At 47.5% G+C, this 16,935-nt stretch overlaps 1 protein-coding gene across 1 annotated transcript in view; it reads left to right on the top strand.

Moving 5' to 3' along the window:
• The window catches only part of LDLRAD4 (low density lipoprotein receptor class A domain containing 4), a 160,594-nt gene that overhangs the window by 98,137 nt on the left and 45,522 nt on the right, over positions 1 to 16,935 (top strand). Inside the window, 1 exon segment of the mRNA XM_070464542.1 lies at positions 8,903 to 9,043. Within this exon segment, the coding sequence (XP_070320643.1) occupies positions 8,903 to 9,043 (141 nt within the window).

Genomic DNA, 16,935 nt, shown 5'->3' with positions numbered 1-16,935 from the left:
GGGAAAGTCTCTGGTAGTTCAGTGGTTAGGACTCCACGCTGTCACTGTCGAGGGCCTGGGTACAATCACTGGTTGGGGAACTAATATCTCACAAGCAAAAAAAAAAAAGATAGAGTGAACTGGTCCCAGAATGAAGTGAAGTGAAGTCTCTCAGTTGTGTCTGACTCTTTGCGACCCCATGGACTGTAGCTTACCAGGCTCCTCTGTCCATGGAATTTTCTAGGCAAGAGAACTGGAGTGGGTTGCCATTTCCTTCTCCAAGTCCCAGAATAACACATGGCTAAGTAACAATGGTATGTCATTGTGATGAAATTCCCTGCAGCTACTACAAAGGATGTTTTAGTGTTTCACGTTCTGGAGAAATGCTTATATTTTTAAGTGAAAAAAGTCAAGTGAAAAGTCATAAAGCAATAAGAAGAAGGCGATCCTTTTATTTTGATACTCAAAGAACAAAGACAATATAGGTAGATGTGCACCAAAATGTTACTAGTGGCTACCTTCAAGTGATAGCAATACATAATGAAGTTTCCTTTCTTAGATTTACTTATCCATATCTTACAATTTTTCTTTTTTTAAAATTGAAAATATAAACATAACCCAAAATTACTGTTTCTTTGTGATAAAAAAGAACAATTATTTGTATGTGTCCAGTATAGTTTAATATTACTGCTTTATAATATTAAAAGAGTGCATCTGAGAACAAATACTAAACCCCTGGCCATTTGCTTTGTTACCAGAGGTCGATGAGGGGGTACATTACTATTTCTTTCCTTACTTAGTTGTGTGACCTTGGGTGAGTTACCTAACTTCTCTGGGCTTCAGTTTCTCTGTGAAGTCAGGAATTAATATGATGGTCACCTGTGTGATTTGATGACTCTGTACCACTGGGTTCCAACCTTCTGTAGTTGTCTTTGGTTGGAGGGTGTCTTTGTAGAAACCTCATGGTTGTGTCTTTGAAGGACCTGGAGTGTAAACAACAGACTTCAGACTGGTCCTCATAGGTTTCATCTCTACAAGAAAGGCATGGGAAGTCTGTGGCCTTAAGATGGGTTTTTCCTGTTGTGTATAGGTCCCAGAATGAAGGGAGAGTGGCAAGGCCTGGGAGGAGGACAGGGACCATTTTGGTGAAAGAGACTGGTCAGCTTCAGAGCCACATGCAGGCTATGGGCCAGGGTTTTTGTTGGTAAAGGAAAAAACTCTTCTGTTTTCTGTGTCTACACACAGCACTCACAGTGCTGGCCACCAGACATGTGGGTGTTTCCCGCACCAGGCAACTGCGATACAGCTTGATGTCCTGCAGCTTTGTTGGTTTTGACCCTTTCTGCCTGAAGTGGCCCAGACCCCGAGGCACTGCCCTCTTCAGACACGATTCCCAAGTCCAGGTGATCACCTGTGCTTCTGACCAGCTGGCTGATCATTTGGAGGTTCTTGTGGTCCCTCCTGAGATTTGGTAGACTTGCTGGAGCGGCTCACAGAACTCAGGGAAGCAGTTGAGGTATAATGTTACTGGTCAAGAAAGGCCAGGGCACAGTGGCGTAAGGAAAGGGTGTGGAGCCTGACATCCTCTCAGGCACCGTCTTCCCCAGACCTCCCATGGTCACCAGCCTGGAAGCCCTCTGACCCTGTCCTCTGGGGTGTTATGGATGTCTCACCATCCTGGCAGGAGTGGTGAGCTCACTGGCTATTGGGACTGGCTCAGTCTCCAGGCCTTCTCCCCCAACAGAGGCCTGAGGGTGGGGCTGAAAGTGCCAGCCTTCTGATCCCATGGGCGGTTCCCTTCGGGAACCGTTAGGGGCTTCCCAAAGTCACCTCATTGACCGGGGCCTTGGCATGAATAACAGAAGACCTTCATGGCTCTTACCATTTAGGAAATTCCAAGGGTTTTAGGAGCCCTGGGTCAGAAACTGTGACTGAGACCAAATATATATTTCTTATGATAAATCTCGATGTCATGGTTCCAACCCCCACCCCCATAGTTAGTGTGGCCTGGGAAATGACTTTTACTTCCTCTTTTAAGTATATTTTACTAAAAAGCCAGAGATTTAAAATTCTGTTATTTCTTGATCAGTATGCTATAGGGCCAAGACATGCTTTGAAAACTGGAATCCTTTCTTGAACATTGCAGATGTGTGATTTTGCACTGTGAACCCTTCTTGTCAGAGGTACATGCTGTGTCTCAAGCAGCTTTGCTGTCACTTTGCATCTGTGCCATTTGCTGTGTTCCTGATGCTGTGTCCAGAAGTCTGAGGGCATGGGGTGCAGTGACCTATGACCTCGGATCTGGGCTCAACCTTGGAACCCTCTCTGGCCTGGACTGCTCACCTCGAGCATCCACTGTGCCAGGTGTGGAGCTGTTCACACTGTGAGTCAGCTGTCAGAGTATGGTCCACAGGAACTATTGCTCTATAAAACTTTCTTCCCCCAAACTATGTTTAGTTGTTATTTTAAATTTGCATTTAGATTTTTAAAAAGTAATTATACAAATTCAGGTCTGGAGAAGGGCATGACAACCCACTCCAGTATTCTTGCTTGGGAATCCCATGGACAGAGGAGCCTGGCGGGCTACAGTCCATTGGGTTGCAGAGTTGGACTTGACTGTATCGACTGAGCCTGCATGCATACATATTCAGGAACTATTTTAATGTTCACTTCAATTGTAATATTTTAGAAATGCATGCAAAGAATGGAAATCATTAATATGTGGGTTATAAAAGTAATAAAAGAAAAATATAGTTTTGAGAGAAACCTGGTGAAGACATACTTTGGTTTGATATAAAAGTAGCTGTGACATGGCAGCCTCATTCATGAGGGACAGACATGCCAACCCTGATGCAAGGGGGCCCCCCGCGGAGATCACGTGGACATCATAACTGTGGCTCCCAATCTGTTTTTTTATGATAGTTACCTATTTAGCTTTGGAAAAGTTTTAGAGTTCACATCTGCACTGGTCAAATCCAGAAGTACTTCCATGATCCCAAGTCTGTTTTTTGAGGTGCTGATAATGATTATAATATCAGATGTGTTGTTAGCTTCCGTTTGGTTGTATATATGCCATGAGTCAGACACTATATTGAGCACTGCATGTATGGCATCTGTTCAGTCTCACAGCAGGTATTTTATATGTGAAAAAACTGAGGCTGAAGGAGACCGTGCAGTGCAGTTGGTTGATGGCAGAGCTGGAGTTTGTGACTAGACTGGTAGCCTTGACGAGAATGTGCGATCTGAGAATGGAGGCCGTGAGCTCACAGGAGGGTATCACCACCTCTCTGAAGACAGTGCTGGCATGATAACTCAATCTCAGCCACAAGTCTTGTTCTCTATCTCATACGTCAGTACCACAGGCATGGAGGTTATGTCGAATGAGAGGGCGCCGGTATGCAGGTGTGTGGGTGTCTCACTGGAGACCTGTTGGCCTTGGCCTCCCTGGCAGGGTGGGTGTGAGGACCCTGTGCTCCTGGACCCTGTCCCGCTGACACCTCTGCCGTGGACGGTTCGCTTAGTGTGAGAGACAGCTCCTCCCTTATTAGTCCTTTCCCCTGGACGGAGTGAAGTTTTGTGATGATCCTTGTATAGCTTTAAAGACACCAATTTCCTATTTCTTTATGGCAGCTGGTAAAGTTGTGTCTGGTTGTGCAGCACGTTTCTTGCTATGGTGTCATTGGGACTCAGACCGCCCACCTAACTGCTGACACCTGTTGAGTCCCCAGCCCTCAGGTGACCTCGACCCCCAGCTGGTGAGGATCAGGTGTCTCGACTGGGAAGTGTTGCTGAGGTCTTGTGGCTTTCTGAGATGACAAAACCATCTATAAACCATCTTGATTAAGTGGTGACATGAGTGGTGTGACCAGTGCCGGCGAGGCATTTTCTTTGTCTCGGAGATGACAGAGGCTCTGGCATTCGCAGGACCCAGACAGGACAGGATGTTGAGGGGCTAGTCTGTTGTTCATCCCAGCCATGCCAGGGAGCCTGCTCTCTGTAGTGCTGGACCCGCCCGCTCTGGAGTCCCAGCGTATTCAGCCATCCTGCCTGCCTTTGACAGGGAGCCTGGTGTAGGCCGGGATAGAGCGTAACCCTAACTCTCCCCAGTGCTCAGACCCACCCCTGCTCACTGTGGGACCTCAGGGTGTGGCTCCCTGGTGCACTGGTAGGGGACATGCAGGGTGGGTCACAGGGTGCAGTGCGTGTACTCCAGGCGGATGGTCCATGAGGTGAGTTAGGATCATGACAGTGCTCACTCAGATCAGTGTGTGATGACTGAAGGTGGATTTGAGCCCTTGACCTTTGGAGCCCAGACACTGATTTAGCAATAAAAGCAAATGACTGTTTGTTAATGGCAGTTTTAGGCCAGGACTGTTGGCCTTTTCTCTTGCATGTGGCCCATAAATTTAATGTGGTCTGATGCACTATGGAGGATAATAAACCACATGCTGCTGCGGATTTTAAGACTTTTCTCTGGGAGTTTTCCTTCAGTTTTACCTCTGAAGAGTGTTTGGGACAGAGCTCTGTGGTTGGCACCCGGACTTGTTTCAGATGCACGTGTTACTGTGCCTCACTGCTGGACAGCACCTGCTTACCATGCAGGCGACCTGAGTGTGCTGCTACGGCTGCTCCACTTCCACTTTTATCAGAAACATACATGCAGTCTTCTTCAGTCACTGTGTCGCATCTGACTCTGTGACCCTGTGGACGAGATATGGCCTAGGTGCTGCACTGGAGTTGATGTGGAGGGTGTCCATGGCCTGGTGTGCAGTGACGGGGCCAAAGCCTGACCAGATTTGCTGGAAAGAAACAGAGGCCTGAGCCCTGGGAGTGGAAACATGTGAGTGCGGCCCAGAGCATTGTATTTTAAAGACAGGGAGGAAAAGACCTATACATAGAAAACTATAAAACACTGATGAAAGAAATCAAAGAGGACACAAACAGATGGAGAAATATACCGTGTTCATGGATTGGAAGAATCAATATTGTCAAAATGGCTATATTACCCAAAGCAATCTATAGATTCAATGCAATCCCTATCAAACTACCAACGGTATTTTTCACAGAACTAGAACAAATAATTTCACAATTTGTATGGAAATACAAAAAACCTCGAATAGCCAAAGTAACCTTGAGAAAGAAGAATGGAACTGGAGGAATCAACCTGCCTGACTTCAGACTATACTACAAAGCCACAGTCATCAAGTCAGTATGGTACTGGCACAAAGACAGAAATATAGATCAATGGAACAGAATAGAAAGCCCAGAGATAAATCCACGAACCTATGGTCACCTTATCTTCGACAAAGGAAGCAAGGATATACAATGGAAAAAAGACAACCTCTTTAACAAGTGGTGCTGGGAAAACTGGTCAACCACCTGTAAAAGAATGAAACTAGAACACTTTCTAACACCATACACAAAAATAAACTCAAAATGGATTAAAGATCTAAATGTAAGACCAGAAACTATAAAACTCCTAGAGGAGAACATAGGCAAAACACTCTCCGACATAAATCACAGCAGGATTCTCTATGACCCACATCCCAGAATTTTAGAAACAAAAGCAAAAATAAACAAATGGGACCTAATGAAACTTAAAAGCTTTTGCACAACAAAGGAAACTATAAGCAAGGTGAAAAGACAGCCCTCAGATTAGGAGAAAATAATAGCAAACGAAGCAACAGACAAAGGATTAATCTCAAAAATATACAAGCAACTCCTACAGCTCAACTCCAGAAAAATAAATGACCCAATCAAAAAATGGGCCAAAGAACTAAACAGACATTTCTCCAAGGAAGATATACAGATGGCTAAAAAACACATGAAAAGATGCTCAACATCACTCATTATCAGAGAAATGCAAATCAAAACCACAATGAGGTACCATTACACGCCAGTCAGGATGGCTGCTATCCAAAAGTCTACAAGCAATAAATGCTGGAGAGGGTGTGGAGAAAAGGGAACCCTCTTACACTGTTGGTGGGAATGCAAGTTAGTACAGCCACTATGGAAAACAGTGTGGAGATTTCTTAAAAAGCTGGAAATAGAACTGCCATATGACCCAGCAATCCCACTTCTGGGCATACACACCAAGGAAACCAGATCTGAAAGAGACACGTGCACCCCAATGTTCATCGCAGCACTGTTTATAATAGCCAGGACATGGAAGCAACCTAGATGCCCATCAGCAGGCAAATGGATGAGGAAGCTGTGGTACATATGCACCATGGAATATTACTCAGCCATTAAAAAGAATTCATTTGAATCAGTTCTAATGAGATGGATGAAACTGGAGCCCATTATACAGAGTGAAGTAAGCCAGAAAGATAAAGACCATTACAGTATACTAACACATATATATGGAATTTAGAAAGATGGTAATGATAACCCTATATGCAAAACAGCAAAAGAGACTCAGATGTATAGAACAGACTTGTGGACTCTGGGAGAAGGCGAGGGTGGGATGTTTCAAGAGAACAGCATCGAAACATGTATATTATCTAGGGTGAAACAGATCACCAGTCCAGGTTGGGTGCATGAGACAAGTGCTCAGGCCTGGTGCACTGGGAAGACCCAGAGGGATCGGGTGGAGAGGGAGGTGGGAGGGGGGACCGGGATGGGGAATACATGTAAATCCATGGCTAATTCATTTCAATGTATGACAAAAACCACTGCAATGATGTAAAGTAATTAGCCTCCAACTAATAAAAATAAATGAAAAAAAAAAAAAAGACAGGGAGTTTACAGCGCTTTAGTGATGCTGCTGCAAAGGATCTCGTGGAGGTGGTATTGATGATCACTGTGTCCAGTTCTGATCAATGTGTCCAGTCAGTGTATTGATCACTATTTCCAGTTCTGATCAATGTGTCCAGTCAGTGTATTGATCACCGTGTCCACTGGTGATCACTGTGATCCCTGTCCAGAGTTAGCACCTGTCATTAGGATAATCATTAGAATAATGAAGAGTGAGCACCGGAAGTACCTTTGGTACTCAAGGTACTGAAGGGCTCAAGTAGAGTGTCATTCTTTAACATTTCTTTCTTAAAACTGTGGAATTGTGGTTTCTAAGAACTGGAAGGACTTTTAGAATGTAAGGCAGTAGGTAGTTGTCAGATTTTTCAGCTGGGGGATGCTGTCTTGCAGAGAAATCTTGAGGGTATCTACCTGCTCACAGATTTAGCAATCCTGTGGGGACACTCACTGACCCCAAACCTCATATCCTCTGGGCCCTGGGCTGTCAGAGGAGGATGCAGAGTCACTGCTTTAGTCCCAGCACCACGTTGACCAGGAAGCAGTTGAGAGGCTAAGAGTCTTGTTCTTGCCTGAGGAAAGCACAGTGTTTAGTTGAAGAGCTGAAGGAGAAACTCTTAGATGGAACTGTCTGTTCGGTCCTTGGCACCTGTGGCCACGCTCCTTGCCAGAGTAGTGAGGACTCTTGCAAGAATGAATGAAAGAGTGACTTGAGGGAAAGAGTCCTGAGGCTCAGTGGTCACAATACCTGAGGGTCACCGCTGCACTTTCACCCCTGTTTCCCCCGTCGGGGCCCAGGTTTGTGCCGTGAATGCCTGTGCAGCCATCTAGTGGGTCCTGCAGGTTGGGTATCGTCCTCAGGGACGTGCGCACATGTCAGCGGGCAGTTCAGAACTCTTGTTGCTCCTCCGTGGAGCTGTTGTGAGTGGGGTGTGCAGGGTTAGTCTTCACGGATGTACATTAAATGCTCAGGGCTGTGTGGTTAGATCCTTTTTAGAGGCCCTTATTAAAGCCTGTAGATACGGTACCAGCTTGGTCGTCAGCATGCCGTCTGGCCCTCGACATTACTCCTGCACTGCGGGCTGTGGCTCTGCGGGATTCTCTCCCCCCCACCCCCCTGCCAGCACTCTGCAGCGAGTCCTCAGGAGGGAACTGCCAGCTGGTGTCTGTGCTTTTACTGCTGCTCTTTCTGGGGGTGCCCCCGTGAGGTCTGTGCCTTACAGTGTGATTGGGACGGTGGGGCTGGAACTGTGTGTCTAGACTTCTGTTTGTGTGATGTTATAGGTACTTCATTATGGTGGGTTTCGAATTCTATGAACATTTGATTTCAGAGATTTTTCTCACTTTAAAATAGGCTTTATATCTTCCTGATTATAAAATGGTACATAAAAGTCACAAAGAACTACAGATTACCAATGATCCCAGCACCCAGAAGTGTCACTGTTTGTGTTTTGGCGAGCATCCTTTCAGACTATTTCCCATGTATTTGATACCTTGCATGTACTGTTGCACCTTTTGTTTGCAGAGAATGTTAAGGCATTCTTATCTGCTTCCATGGGTGCTTCTATTACTGTTCTAAGAAGCTAATGAGAACACCTCTGCACATTCTGTACACAGGAAAACACAGAAAAGCATCCATTCATTCTTTCATTCAGTGCTTTTGAACGTAGAAGAGAAATAGTGCTGTTTGCCAGTTCTGAAGGACTTTTAAAATACCTGATGGTGTTCTGATGACAGTTGGGTAGTTTTTTCAGGCTGCTCTTACGGGCACTTGGGCTGGAAGTCTGAGGCAGAGTACCTTGGACTGTTCAGAGCACATTTTTCACTGCTGCTGCACTGGCTCCTCCTTCCTTGGTGGCGGTGAAGACTGACAAGGATTTTTTTTCAAGCAAAGAGTTCCATAACTGTGACTTTTGCTGGGCATGTTGTGTAAAGAAAGCACCTGTGCTATTATTTTGTGGGTCAGAGGTAGGGGGTGAGTAAGGTCCAGCAGGCCTGGGTGCTCCTGGGCCCTGTCTGAGCTCGGTTCCCTGGGTTCTCTAGGTAGATGGGTTCCAGACCATCACAGCATACAGATGGGGGAGCAGAAGTGGCAGCTGGGGAGCCTCAGGCTGGCATTGAGCCTCAGGCTGGCATTGACAACCACATGCTTTGTGTTGTGCTTTTTCAGAGTGCAAATTCACCTGCACCAGCGGGCAGTGCTTGTATCTGGGTTCCCTGGTTTGTAACCAGCAGAACGACTGTGGGGACAACAGTGACGAAGAAAACTGTCTCCTGGTGACAGAGCACCCACCTCCCGGCATCTTCAGCTGTAAGTCCTTCCTGCCCACTTTGCGTCATTCTGCTGTGGTGTGTTTGCAAATAGTAGGCGGTCCTGACCCTGGGATGTGCAAAAGTTGTTGTTTTTGGTAAAAAGAAGAGGTTTGTGTTGTCACAAAGGCAATGTTTTCTTTTAGGATAGAAAGAGGGTGTGTCTGAGAGTCAGAAGTTCCTTCCACTTTGAGTGACCTGTGTTTGGGAAAGGCTTTCTGCTGTGTATCTGAGAAGCACTGACTGATCCCAAGAAATAATTATTGACCTAGTATTCTTCATCCTGGTTTTAGAGAATTTTTTGAAGTAATTTTAAGTCACTATTTTAAAATAATTTTAAATAAAGAAGGATATATAGAGTCTGTGTTCAAGCATGTAATTAAAACAAGAAAATAGAAAGAACAATTTGTTGGGAGTTTAAAAAGGTTGTACTTGTGTGTTTTTCTATTTGGTACTGGAGTGGGTTGTTTCTCGGGTAAAGCCCCAGGTTGAGGCTGTGAGCATTTCTTGAGCTGGAAGAACATGAAGTCGAAGTATGAAGTTCATTGACTGATCTTGTGGCTTTTGTGAAGAGGAAGGAGAGAGAAGGCACCTGGAAATATGGCTGGGCGACTCTGAGAGTGGCTTGTTGTGTCATATGTTTCGTTATGTCCTGTTTCCTGAGCCTCGGGAAGTGTGTCGAGGTCAAGGATGCTTCACAGCACTGACCCTCGCCAGGGGTCTTTCTCCCTGCTTCAGGTCCCTTCCTCCCTGCCTCTCCCCCTTTCTCATGAATATTTCCTGGTGTTTAAAGCCAATTTCCAAATATCTTTTCATTTTAAAAATGTGAACATCTTTAGTTTTGTTTAGAAGCCAAGTGAAGCTTCCTCCATCTGTAAATTGCCCAGCATTGCCCTAAGACCTCTAAGAGTCTGTCCGAAGAGAAGAATCTCTTTTTTAACTTGAAATATAGTTGCGTTACAATGTTGTCTTAATTTCTGCTGTACCACAGCGATTCAGTTATACATATATATTTTCTTTTTCCTCCTCTTCTCCATGTTGGTTTACCACAGATACAGGTAAAACAGGTCTCTGTGCTCTACAGGAGGACCTTGTCTGTCTTACATATGCTGTATTAGTTTGTATCCCAGCAGAGGAATCTTAAGATCCTGTTGGCAAACTGTTGGTCCCTACTGTTCAGGTGTAACTAGGCTTGTTCCTTTGTAGCCAAAATGGGAGGTTGTTAACAACATGCTGTCTTTCAAGAAGATGGGAGGGTCGGGAGACAGAACGACAAAGGGCAGGATGAGGGCTCTGGCTTCAACTAAACCTGGGTTCAAGCTCTTGCTTAAGGAAGGCAGCTGAACCCCCTAAGGCTTAGTGTCTCTGTCCATGAAATGGGAATGATTCCTGCCGTGTACAGCTGCTCTGGGGGTTCACGTGAAGAGTGCGGTCTGCATCATCATCTTGCTGCTTGCTGTGTGCCTGCTGCTGTCTGTCTGACGGCCGGGCCTCCTTCACTTGAAGCATGGGCTCAGGTGTCCAAAGGCCAGTTCATCCTCAGAGGTGCTGGGTATTTCCCGCCTCCTCTGCCTCTTGGGGAAGACCTGCTGGGGGCTGCCTGCTGAAGGGGTTCGCTGGGCCTGGCCTCTCTGCCAGCTCACAGGCAGCTGGGCTGCTTGTCACATTTGGGTTTGCCATGGCTGGTCTGTTGTTTGTGGTACTAAGGGTGATCTGGTATCAGATCAGTGCACTATTCTCCCCTTGGTCTGTAGCCAAGAGCAGAGAGTGTCTGCTTCCACCCTCAGCTGCACAGCGAGGCTTGGGGGAGGGAGTCTGTAGGCCCCACCAGCCTGCGTCTGCAGCAGGTGGGCAGTGTCCCTAGGGGGATTGCTTGTGGGGGTGCCATTTCCTCTCCGCCTTCAGAATTTGGAATATCACAGGACTTCTTGTCTCTAAATTAGTGTAATCCTGGAGAACAAAGCGTGCTTTCTCCTTACTCCTGCATAAGAGTCAATTTACTCAATCTGCTTTGTGTTTGCATAGAGGAAACTCGGCTGTGTTCTACTCTTTGAATGCACTTAGGGTCAAGCACGGTGGAATCTCTTTTCTGCCTGTGTTGTTGGCTGTGGGCATGCGCTCTGACTCAGGTGTCTTGATTATCTCTCTCATGTTGTATTTGCTAAAATTTAGCAAGGTTAGAAAGAAAATGTCACTGTCATTCGTGAGGCAACAGTGCTAATGATAGTAGAAGCCCTTAGAGTAACAGCTCTAACTTATCCTTCTGAAAACGATTTTGGAACCTAGACTGTGTGTCTCACCTGCTCCTCTGCCTCATTGACCAGTGGACTGAGGTACGTCCCTGGGTCTGAGCCCCATGGTCTGCACATGTGGGTGTGGGGCTGTTTTGAGTATCTTGCAAGAAGTGGTTGGTGTATCTTTTCAAGGAAGAGGGCTATACTGTCAGCCTCAGTGTTGGCTTTTCCGTATCTTCCTCTATCAAAACATTGTATTCCTGAGCACTGCAAATACAAATCAAACAAATAAAATTATTATTTATAAAAATAAAATTTTACAATACAAATGATTATATTTACAGGTATATGTATTAAGTGCCTTCTTTGGTCATTGTACCCAGCATCCTAGGGAATGAAGGACAACAGATTTCATTAGCAAGGTGCCGACAGACAGACTGGGGAACTGAAAGACTTGTGCAGAGATGAGTCAGCATGGACACAGGGTACTGGGCTGAGCGGTCTGAGTGACTGTGGTCCAGGAGTCCACAGAGAACCATTTTGCCAGGACGTGGTCATGGTTGCTTCACAGCGGAGGCGAGTGGGGTGTCAGGGCCAAGGATGGCAGGGTGGCTGGAGGGGGAGGGCAAGCTGGTCACGCCACCCCTCCGCCCTTGTCACTGAAGAGACAGCCTGCGGGCCCGCAGCTGCACGGCCTGCCTGCTGCCCTAAATGCTGGCCCTGCGCGCTGGGCTCTGGCTCTGTGAACCTGCACTTTGAAGCCCCTGTATTCCACAGCTTGTGGAGCTGGACATGCTCCACAGCTCTGGCTCCTGAGAAACAGGATTTGAGGAGTGTGGAAAGTGCTGTGTGCTGTGACGGCATTGGTGAGGGCAGGTCTTCCTCAGTCCCCCGCAGACCTCAGAGTAGGGGACTGAGGGTCCCTGCGACAGCTTTGCCTCCAGTGAATGATGGGGTCCTGGTCAAGGGTGGTGGCACTTCAGTCCATACTGGGGTCTTGATCGGTGGCCTTGGAAATCTCAAAGTGAAATGAGCCAAGGTTGATCAGGTTCCTGGATTCAGCCAGGATGTTAATTTCAGGACTTTTCAGAAGGAAACTGTTCTTTTTTGCCTAGGGTCATTTAGGGTAATAACAAACAAATAAGATAAATTCAGCACATTAAATTCTGAGCTGGATGTCGTTCTTTCCACCTTTCTCAGTTTTTTCCAAAGGGACTAGCTCCCTCCCTGTCACTAGGCTGTTCCCCCCTGTGCCCTAGTCTGGGAGACAAGTCTTGTGGGGCTCAGGAAGGGTTGACTCCTGTGGGCCCCAGAGGAAACATGACTAAATGAGGCAGACACGCTGCCTGTCGCATCAGTGATCTGGTCAGTATCCCAGCACAGGTTCCACCTCCTACCAGAATGTCCCTGGCACTGCCTTCATACTGTTACTGGCTTTTGGGGACAACCCCGCAGTTTGTTCTAACTATAGAGTCCAGGGTGAGGCCCTGAGTTGGCAGTCTTCGGTCTCCCCTCACTGGTTGTGGCTTTTGGCAAGTTGCTCACCTTCCTCATGCCTTGATTTTCTACTCTCTGAAATGAAGACAGTGCTAGTTTTGTTATCTCCCTCAGAGGATTGCTCTGAGGATTTACTAAAATAGTTCAGGTAAAGCAGTTAGAATAATGCCTGGCACATAGGAAGTTGCACCCACCACGTCTCTTTACCTGACAGTACTTCAGTGTGTATTTCCTAAGAAAAAGACATTCTGATCCATAACCATAGTATCGTTACCAGGGGCCAGAAAACATAATGTGGACACAGTCCTACTTTCTGACAGGCGGCCCCCTTAAACTCTTGCTGGTGGCCCCAGTCTTGTCTTTCTAAGTAGTTGTCGTGTTTTCAGCAGAGGGCCTAGGATGAGTAGCGGAACAGGGCTGTGGAGGGCATGGTGCTGGGAGAGCCCTCCTTCCACTCTCTCCTTGTCTTAAATGTTGATGGCCAGGTGCGGGGCCTTCCCTCACTGCTGCTTCCCCTGAATCTCATTCTCACTTACTAGAGGAGACGCAGCCCCGTTTCTTTGGCAATTAGTCTTGCGAGTTTACCTGAAGGCCTGTATCCAGGCTTCTTAGGCTAGGGATCAGGTGGGCAGAGAACTGCCATTTGCTGAGTGCTGGCTGTTTACATGCATCTTGTCATTTATCTAAAATCCTGCAAATCTACAAAGGTTTCCTAGGAAACATTGCTCAGATAGGTTAAATAATTTTTTCAGGGTCACATAGCTCTTGCGTATTGGAGCAAGGAACTGAACTCAGGCTGTGGGTTTTTGGTTTTAGCTTCTAGGTATTTGTTTTTTTTCATGATTTTTAAAAATAAGATAAGAATTTATACTTCAGTTTTTAAAGGTTTGTAGGGTGAAGATCAAACAATGCATTATTATGAAAGACCATATCAGTGAGTGCCCCACGATCAATTGTTAGTTTGTGTGTATGTCTGTGTGTTACTTGCTCAGTTGTGTCTGACTCTTTGCGGACTGATGGACAGTGGCCCTCCAGGCGCCTCTGTCCATGGGATTCTCCAGGCAAGAGTACTGGAGTGGATTACCATTTCCTTCTCCAGGGGATCTTCTCCACCCAGGGAATAAACCCTATCTCCCACATTGCAGGTGGATTCTTAACTGTCTGAGTCTCCAGGGAAGACTGTTGTTTATATGGCAGTTTTTGATTGATACATAGACAATAGTATTCTTGGATTCATCCTGGATTTTCAAATAGATTCTGAAAACTGAACCCAGGAGCCCTCAGATATCAAGGGTCAATGGTTTTGTTGAGATGGAGTGCTGAATCCGTCCTTCATTCTGCCCAATGTGTCCTGTTTACATGTCCTGCAGGAAGTCCATTCCCCTTTCCGCTCTCCTTTCTTGTCAGGAGGTGAGAATGTGAACACCAATCTGGTGGGATCCAGTGAGCAGAATGTGTGCATTTCTGCCACTGTTCACCCCTCTTGGCTGTGTGCACAGCACCCCTTAGCCAGACGCGGGCCGTTAGCTCTGGTCCCCTGATGCCCCTCCAGACGCCCTGTGGTCAGATTGATGTTGCCTCCACAGGGAGGGTGGGAGGTCTCCCAGAGTGCTGTGTTGCCCCAGGTAGGGAGGCTGGGGGTGGTCCTGCCTCAGTCAAGGCCAGTAGGAGAAGCCACTGGCCTTGAGCCATGCTGTCCTTGCTGCACTGTGTGTTCTTTTCACAGGGCTGCCCACTCCAGTGTCAAGTTCAAAAAAGGAAAAAGAATCCATGGGCAAAACCCTTACCTGGATTGTGTAAATGACCCAAGATGGCATTTAAGGAAGATTGGGTTGGGAAGGGCAGGCTTACCCCCTCCCCAGCCAAGAGGGTCCCTTCACCTGCCCCTTTGGTTTGTGCCTCTGTTTCTCCAGATGGATTTCTGATCAATTAAAATCTTGCAAGGTAATGAAAGGCAACTCTGCGTTTACAAGTAAACAAAGGCAGAGAGCAAAGGAAGGGGTTTCAGTAAACCCAGGCACCCTTTCTTCCTGCTGTGACACTAAATTTACTGGATGAAAACAACCTCTTAAGATTCACGTTTTGATTCTGTTACTGCTTTCCTGTGTGCGGGCTGTCCCACTTCAGATGAGATTTATCCACTTCTTTAAATATTTAGTAGTCTAGCGTGGATGTTAATGACAGTCTGGCAGTGCTATTTTGAGAACTGCAACAATGATAGTAATTTTCAGTGTCAGATTCCTGCTTTGCAAGGGGAGAGCGGGCGGGGGAGGGGCGGAGGCGGAGACGCGGCTGCAGTCCTAATGGAGTTGCCGGCCGTCCGCGGGCCTGCCAGACAGATGGGTCATGAATACTGTCTAGACGCCCTGCCTGCGGAGCCCGGTCTCTGAGGACACGCACCGAGACGCCGGCTCGAGTAACGGGAAAGTCAGGGCAGGCTCTGTGTAATCAGACAGAAATCAATGCGCGCCGGCTTCCTGGGGGAGGGGGATGCGGGCGTGCGGTGGGGGAGGGAAGATGCTCTCTTTTCCAGGTCAGTTTTGTGCAAACTCGGCTAGTATGGGCGTTAGGGGTTTGAGCTGGGAGAGGTGCAGAGGATGGCGCGGGGTAACCGCCCCAAGACAGACCCAGCCCTGGACAGCAGGCTGCAGGTGCTGGACCGGTGGGTCGTGTGTGTTGCTGAGCCCCATGCTGCTCCGGTTGACACTGTCTGCCCTGACTGTTGGTTTCTAGAGTTTAGTCTCTTAATTATAGAAGGTTTTAGAGACTCACCTGGCTGGCTTTCTTTCTGTGAATCTCTGAGCACTTTGCAGAGCTAGATCTTGTCACGGCAGCTCGGATAAAGGCAGGGAGGTGGAGCCCTCAGCAGAGAGCGCTTGGCCTCACAGGGACACCGGCACCTTCAGAGGGTCACTTCACTCAGGGCCTGTGTGGGGCTTACAGGATGGAAGTAGTGCGTTTCTACCCAGAAAACACGTGGTCTGAGTGTGGTTGAGTGGGATGGGGCATCCACAGCAGGAGCCCACTCTTCTCCACTGGGAGAGAGAGGCCCGGGTGCTGGACTTTAAGTCTATAGCCATGCATCAATATTTGCCTCAAAAAAATTACCCAAAAGGGTCTGCCATAAACCTTGGAAGGGGCCCTCTTTGAGGAATTGCAGAAATAAAGCTGAAATTCAGTCATCACAGCATGTGTCCTGTCCTGCAGAGATGCAGTGACCCTGTGGGTCTGACCCCAGAGTCAGTCACCTGGGCTCTTTCATTAATAGTTACATCTCAGTGCAGATACCCAGGAAGGCTTTTCATTTGGAAAAAATCTCCCAGCAACCTAAATTTAGCAATAATTGTTTTTTTCTCTCCTTCATCCGTTCTTATGTCCTGAGAGTGAACAATAGAGGGGAAACTAGATGGTTTGTGCATCTTCCTGCCTGGAAAGGAAAAGATCAGAGATGAAAACATCTTTTAGCACAGGATCCCTGGAGAAGGAGGAATCAGAGCTCCAGGTAGTGAGTGGGCCGGCCTCCCAGAGCTGCTCTCAGAAGATCTTCCCAGGCATCCCCAAGGCACAGCTGTCTCTCAGAAAGTCTTGTCTTTCCCTGAACCTCTTGCCTATGTCCTGTCAGCTCCATGGAGAGTGTGAATCTCCCCACTTTGGGCAAGCTGAAGGGAGTGATGCCAGCTGACCACAGCCTGGACGTCTGGAGGGTGAACCCCATCACAGTGGTTCTGTCCACATCAGCAGATGTGGGGTACCTGAGTCAGCCCCCCTAGGCTTTCCTAGGGGGATGGGCTGGGACAGGGGGGTGTGTGTGTGGCCCCCTTCCTGGGGAGAGGCCCTGCCTCAGGTAGGCAACACCTTCTGAAGGAGTGCCAGGGCGTGTTGCTTCCTTTCTTCATCTCTCCATCTTCACTGTAGTTTCTGTGCTTCTTTACTCACTTATTCTAAAAAATGGGAGAAAAAGGAACTTGATCTAAACCTCTGAGCCTTTTTTCCTTAGATCCCCAAGAACGGGGGAGGCACACATTGCAGGGAGGTGGGGGAGACACAGGTACTGTTCCTGGGAAGGCGCTCAGACTGGCAGGCTCTCCTGCCATCTGGACTGGAAGCAAGCGGCTCTCCATGTGGCTGGAGGTGGGTGTGGCTGAGCGAGGCCGAGACAGTG

Source organism: Odocoileus virginianus, unplaced genomic scaffold (genome assembly GCF_023699985.2).
Source record: "Odocoileus virginianus isolate 20LAN1187 ecotype Illinois unplaced genomic scaffold, Ovbor_1.2 Unplaced_Contig_27, whole genome shotgun sequence".
Classification (NCBI taxonomy): domain Eukaryota; kingdom Metazoa; phylum Chordata; class Mammalia; order Artiodactyla; family Cervidae; genus Odocoileus; species Odocoileus virginianus.
This window is presented reverse-complemented; position numbering and strand designations above follow the sequence as displayed.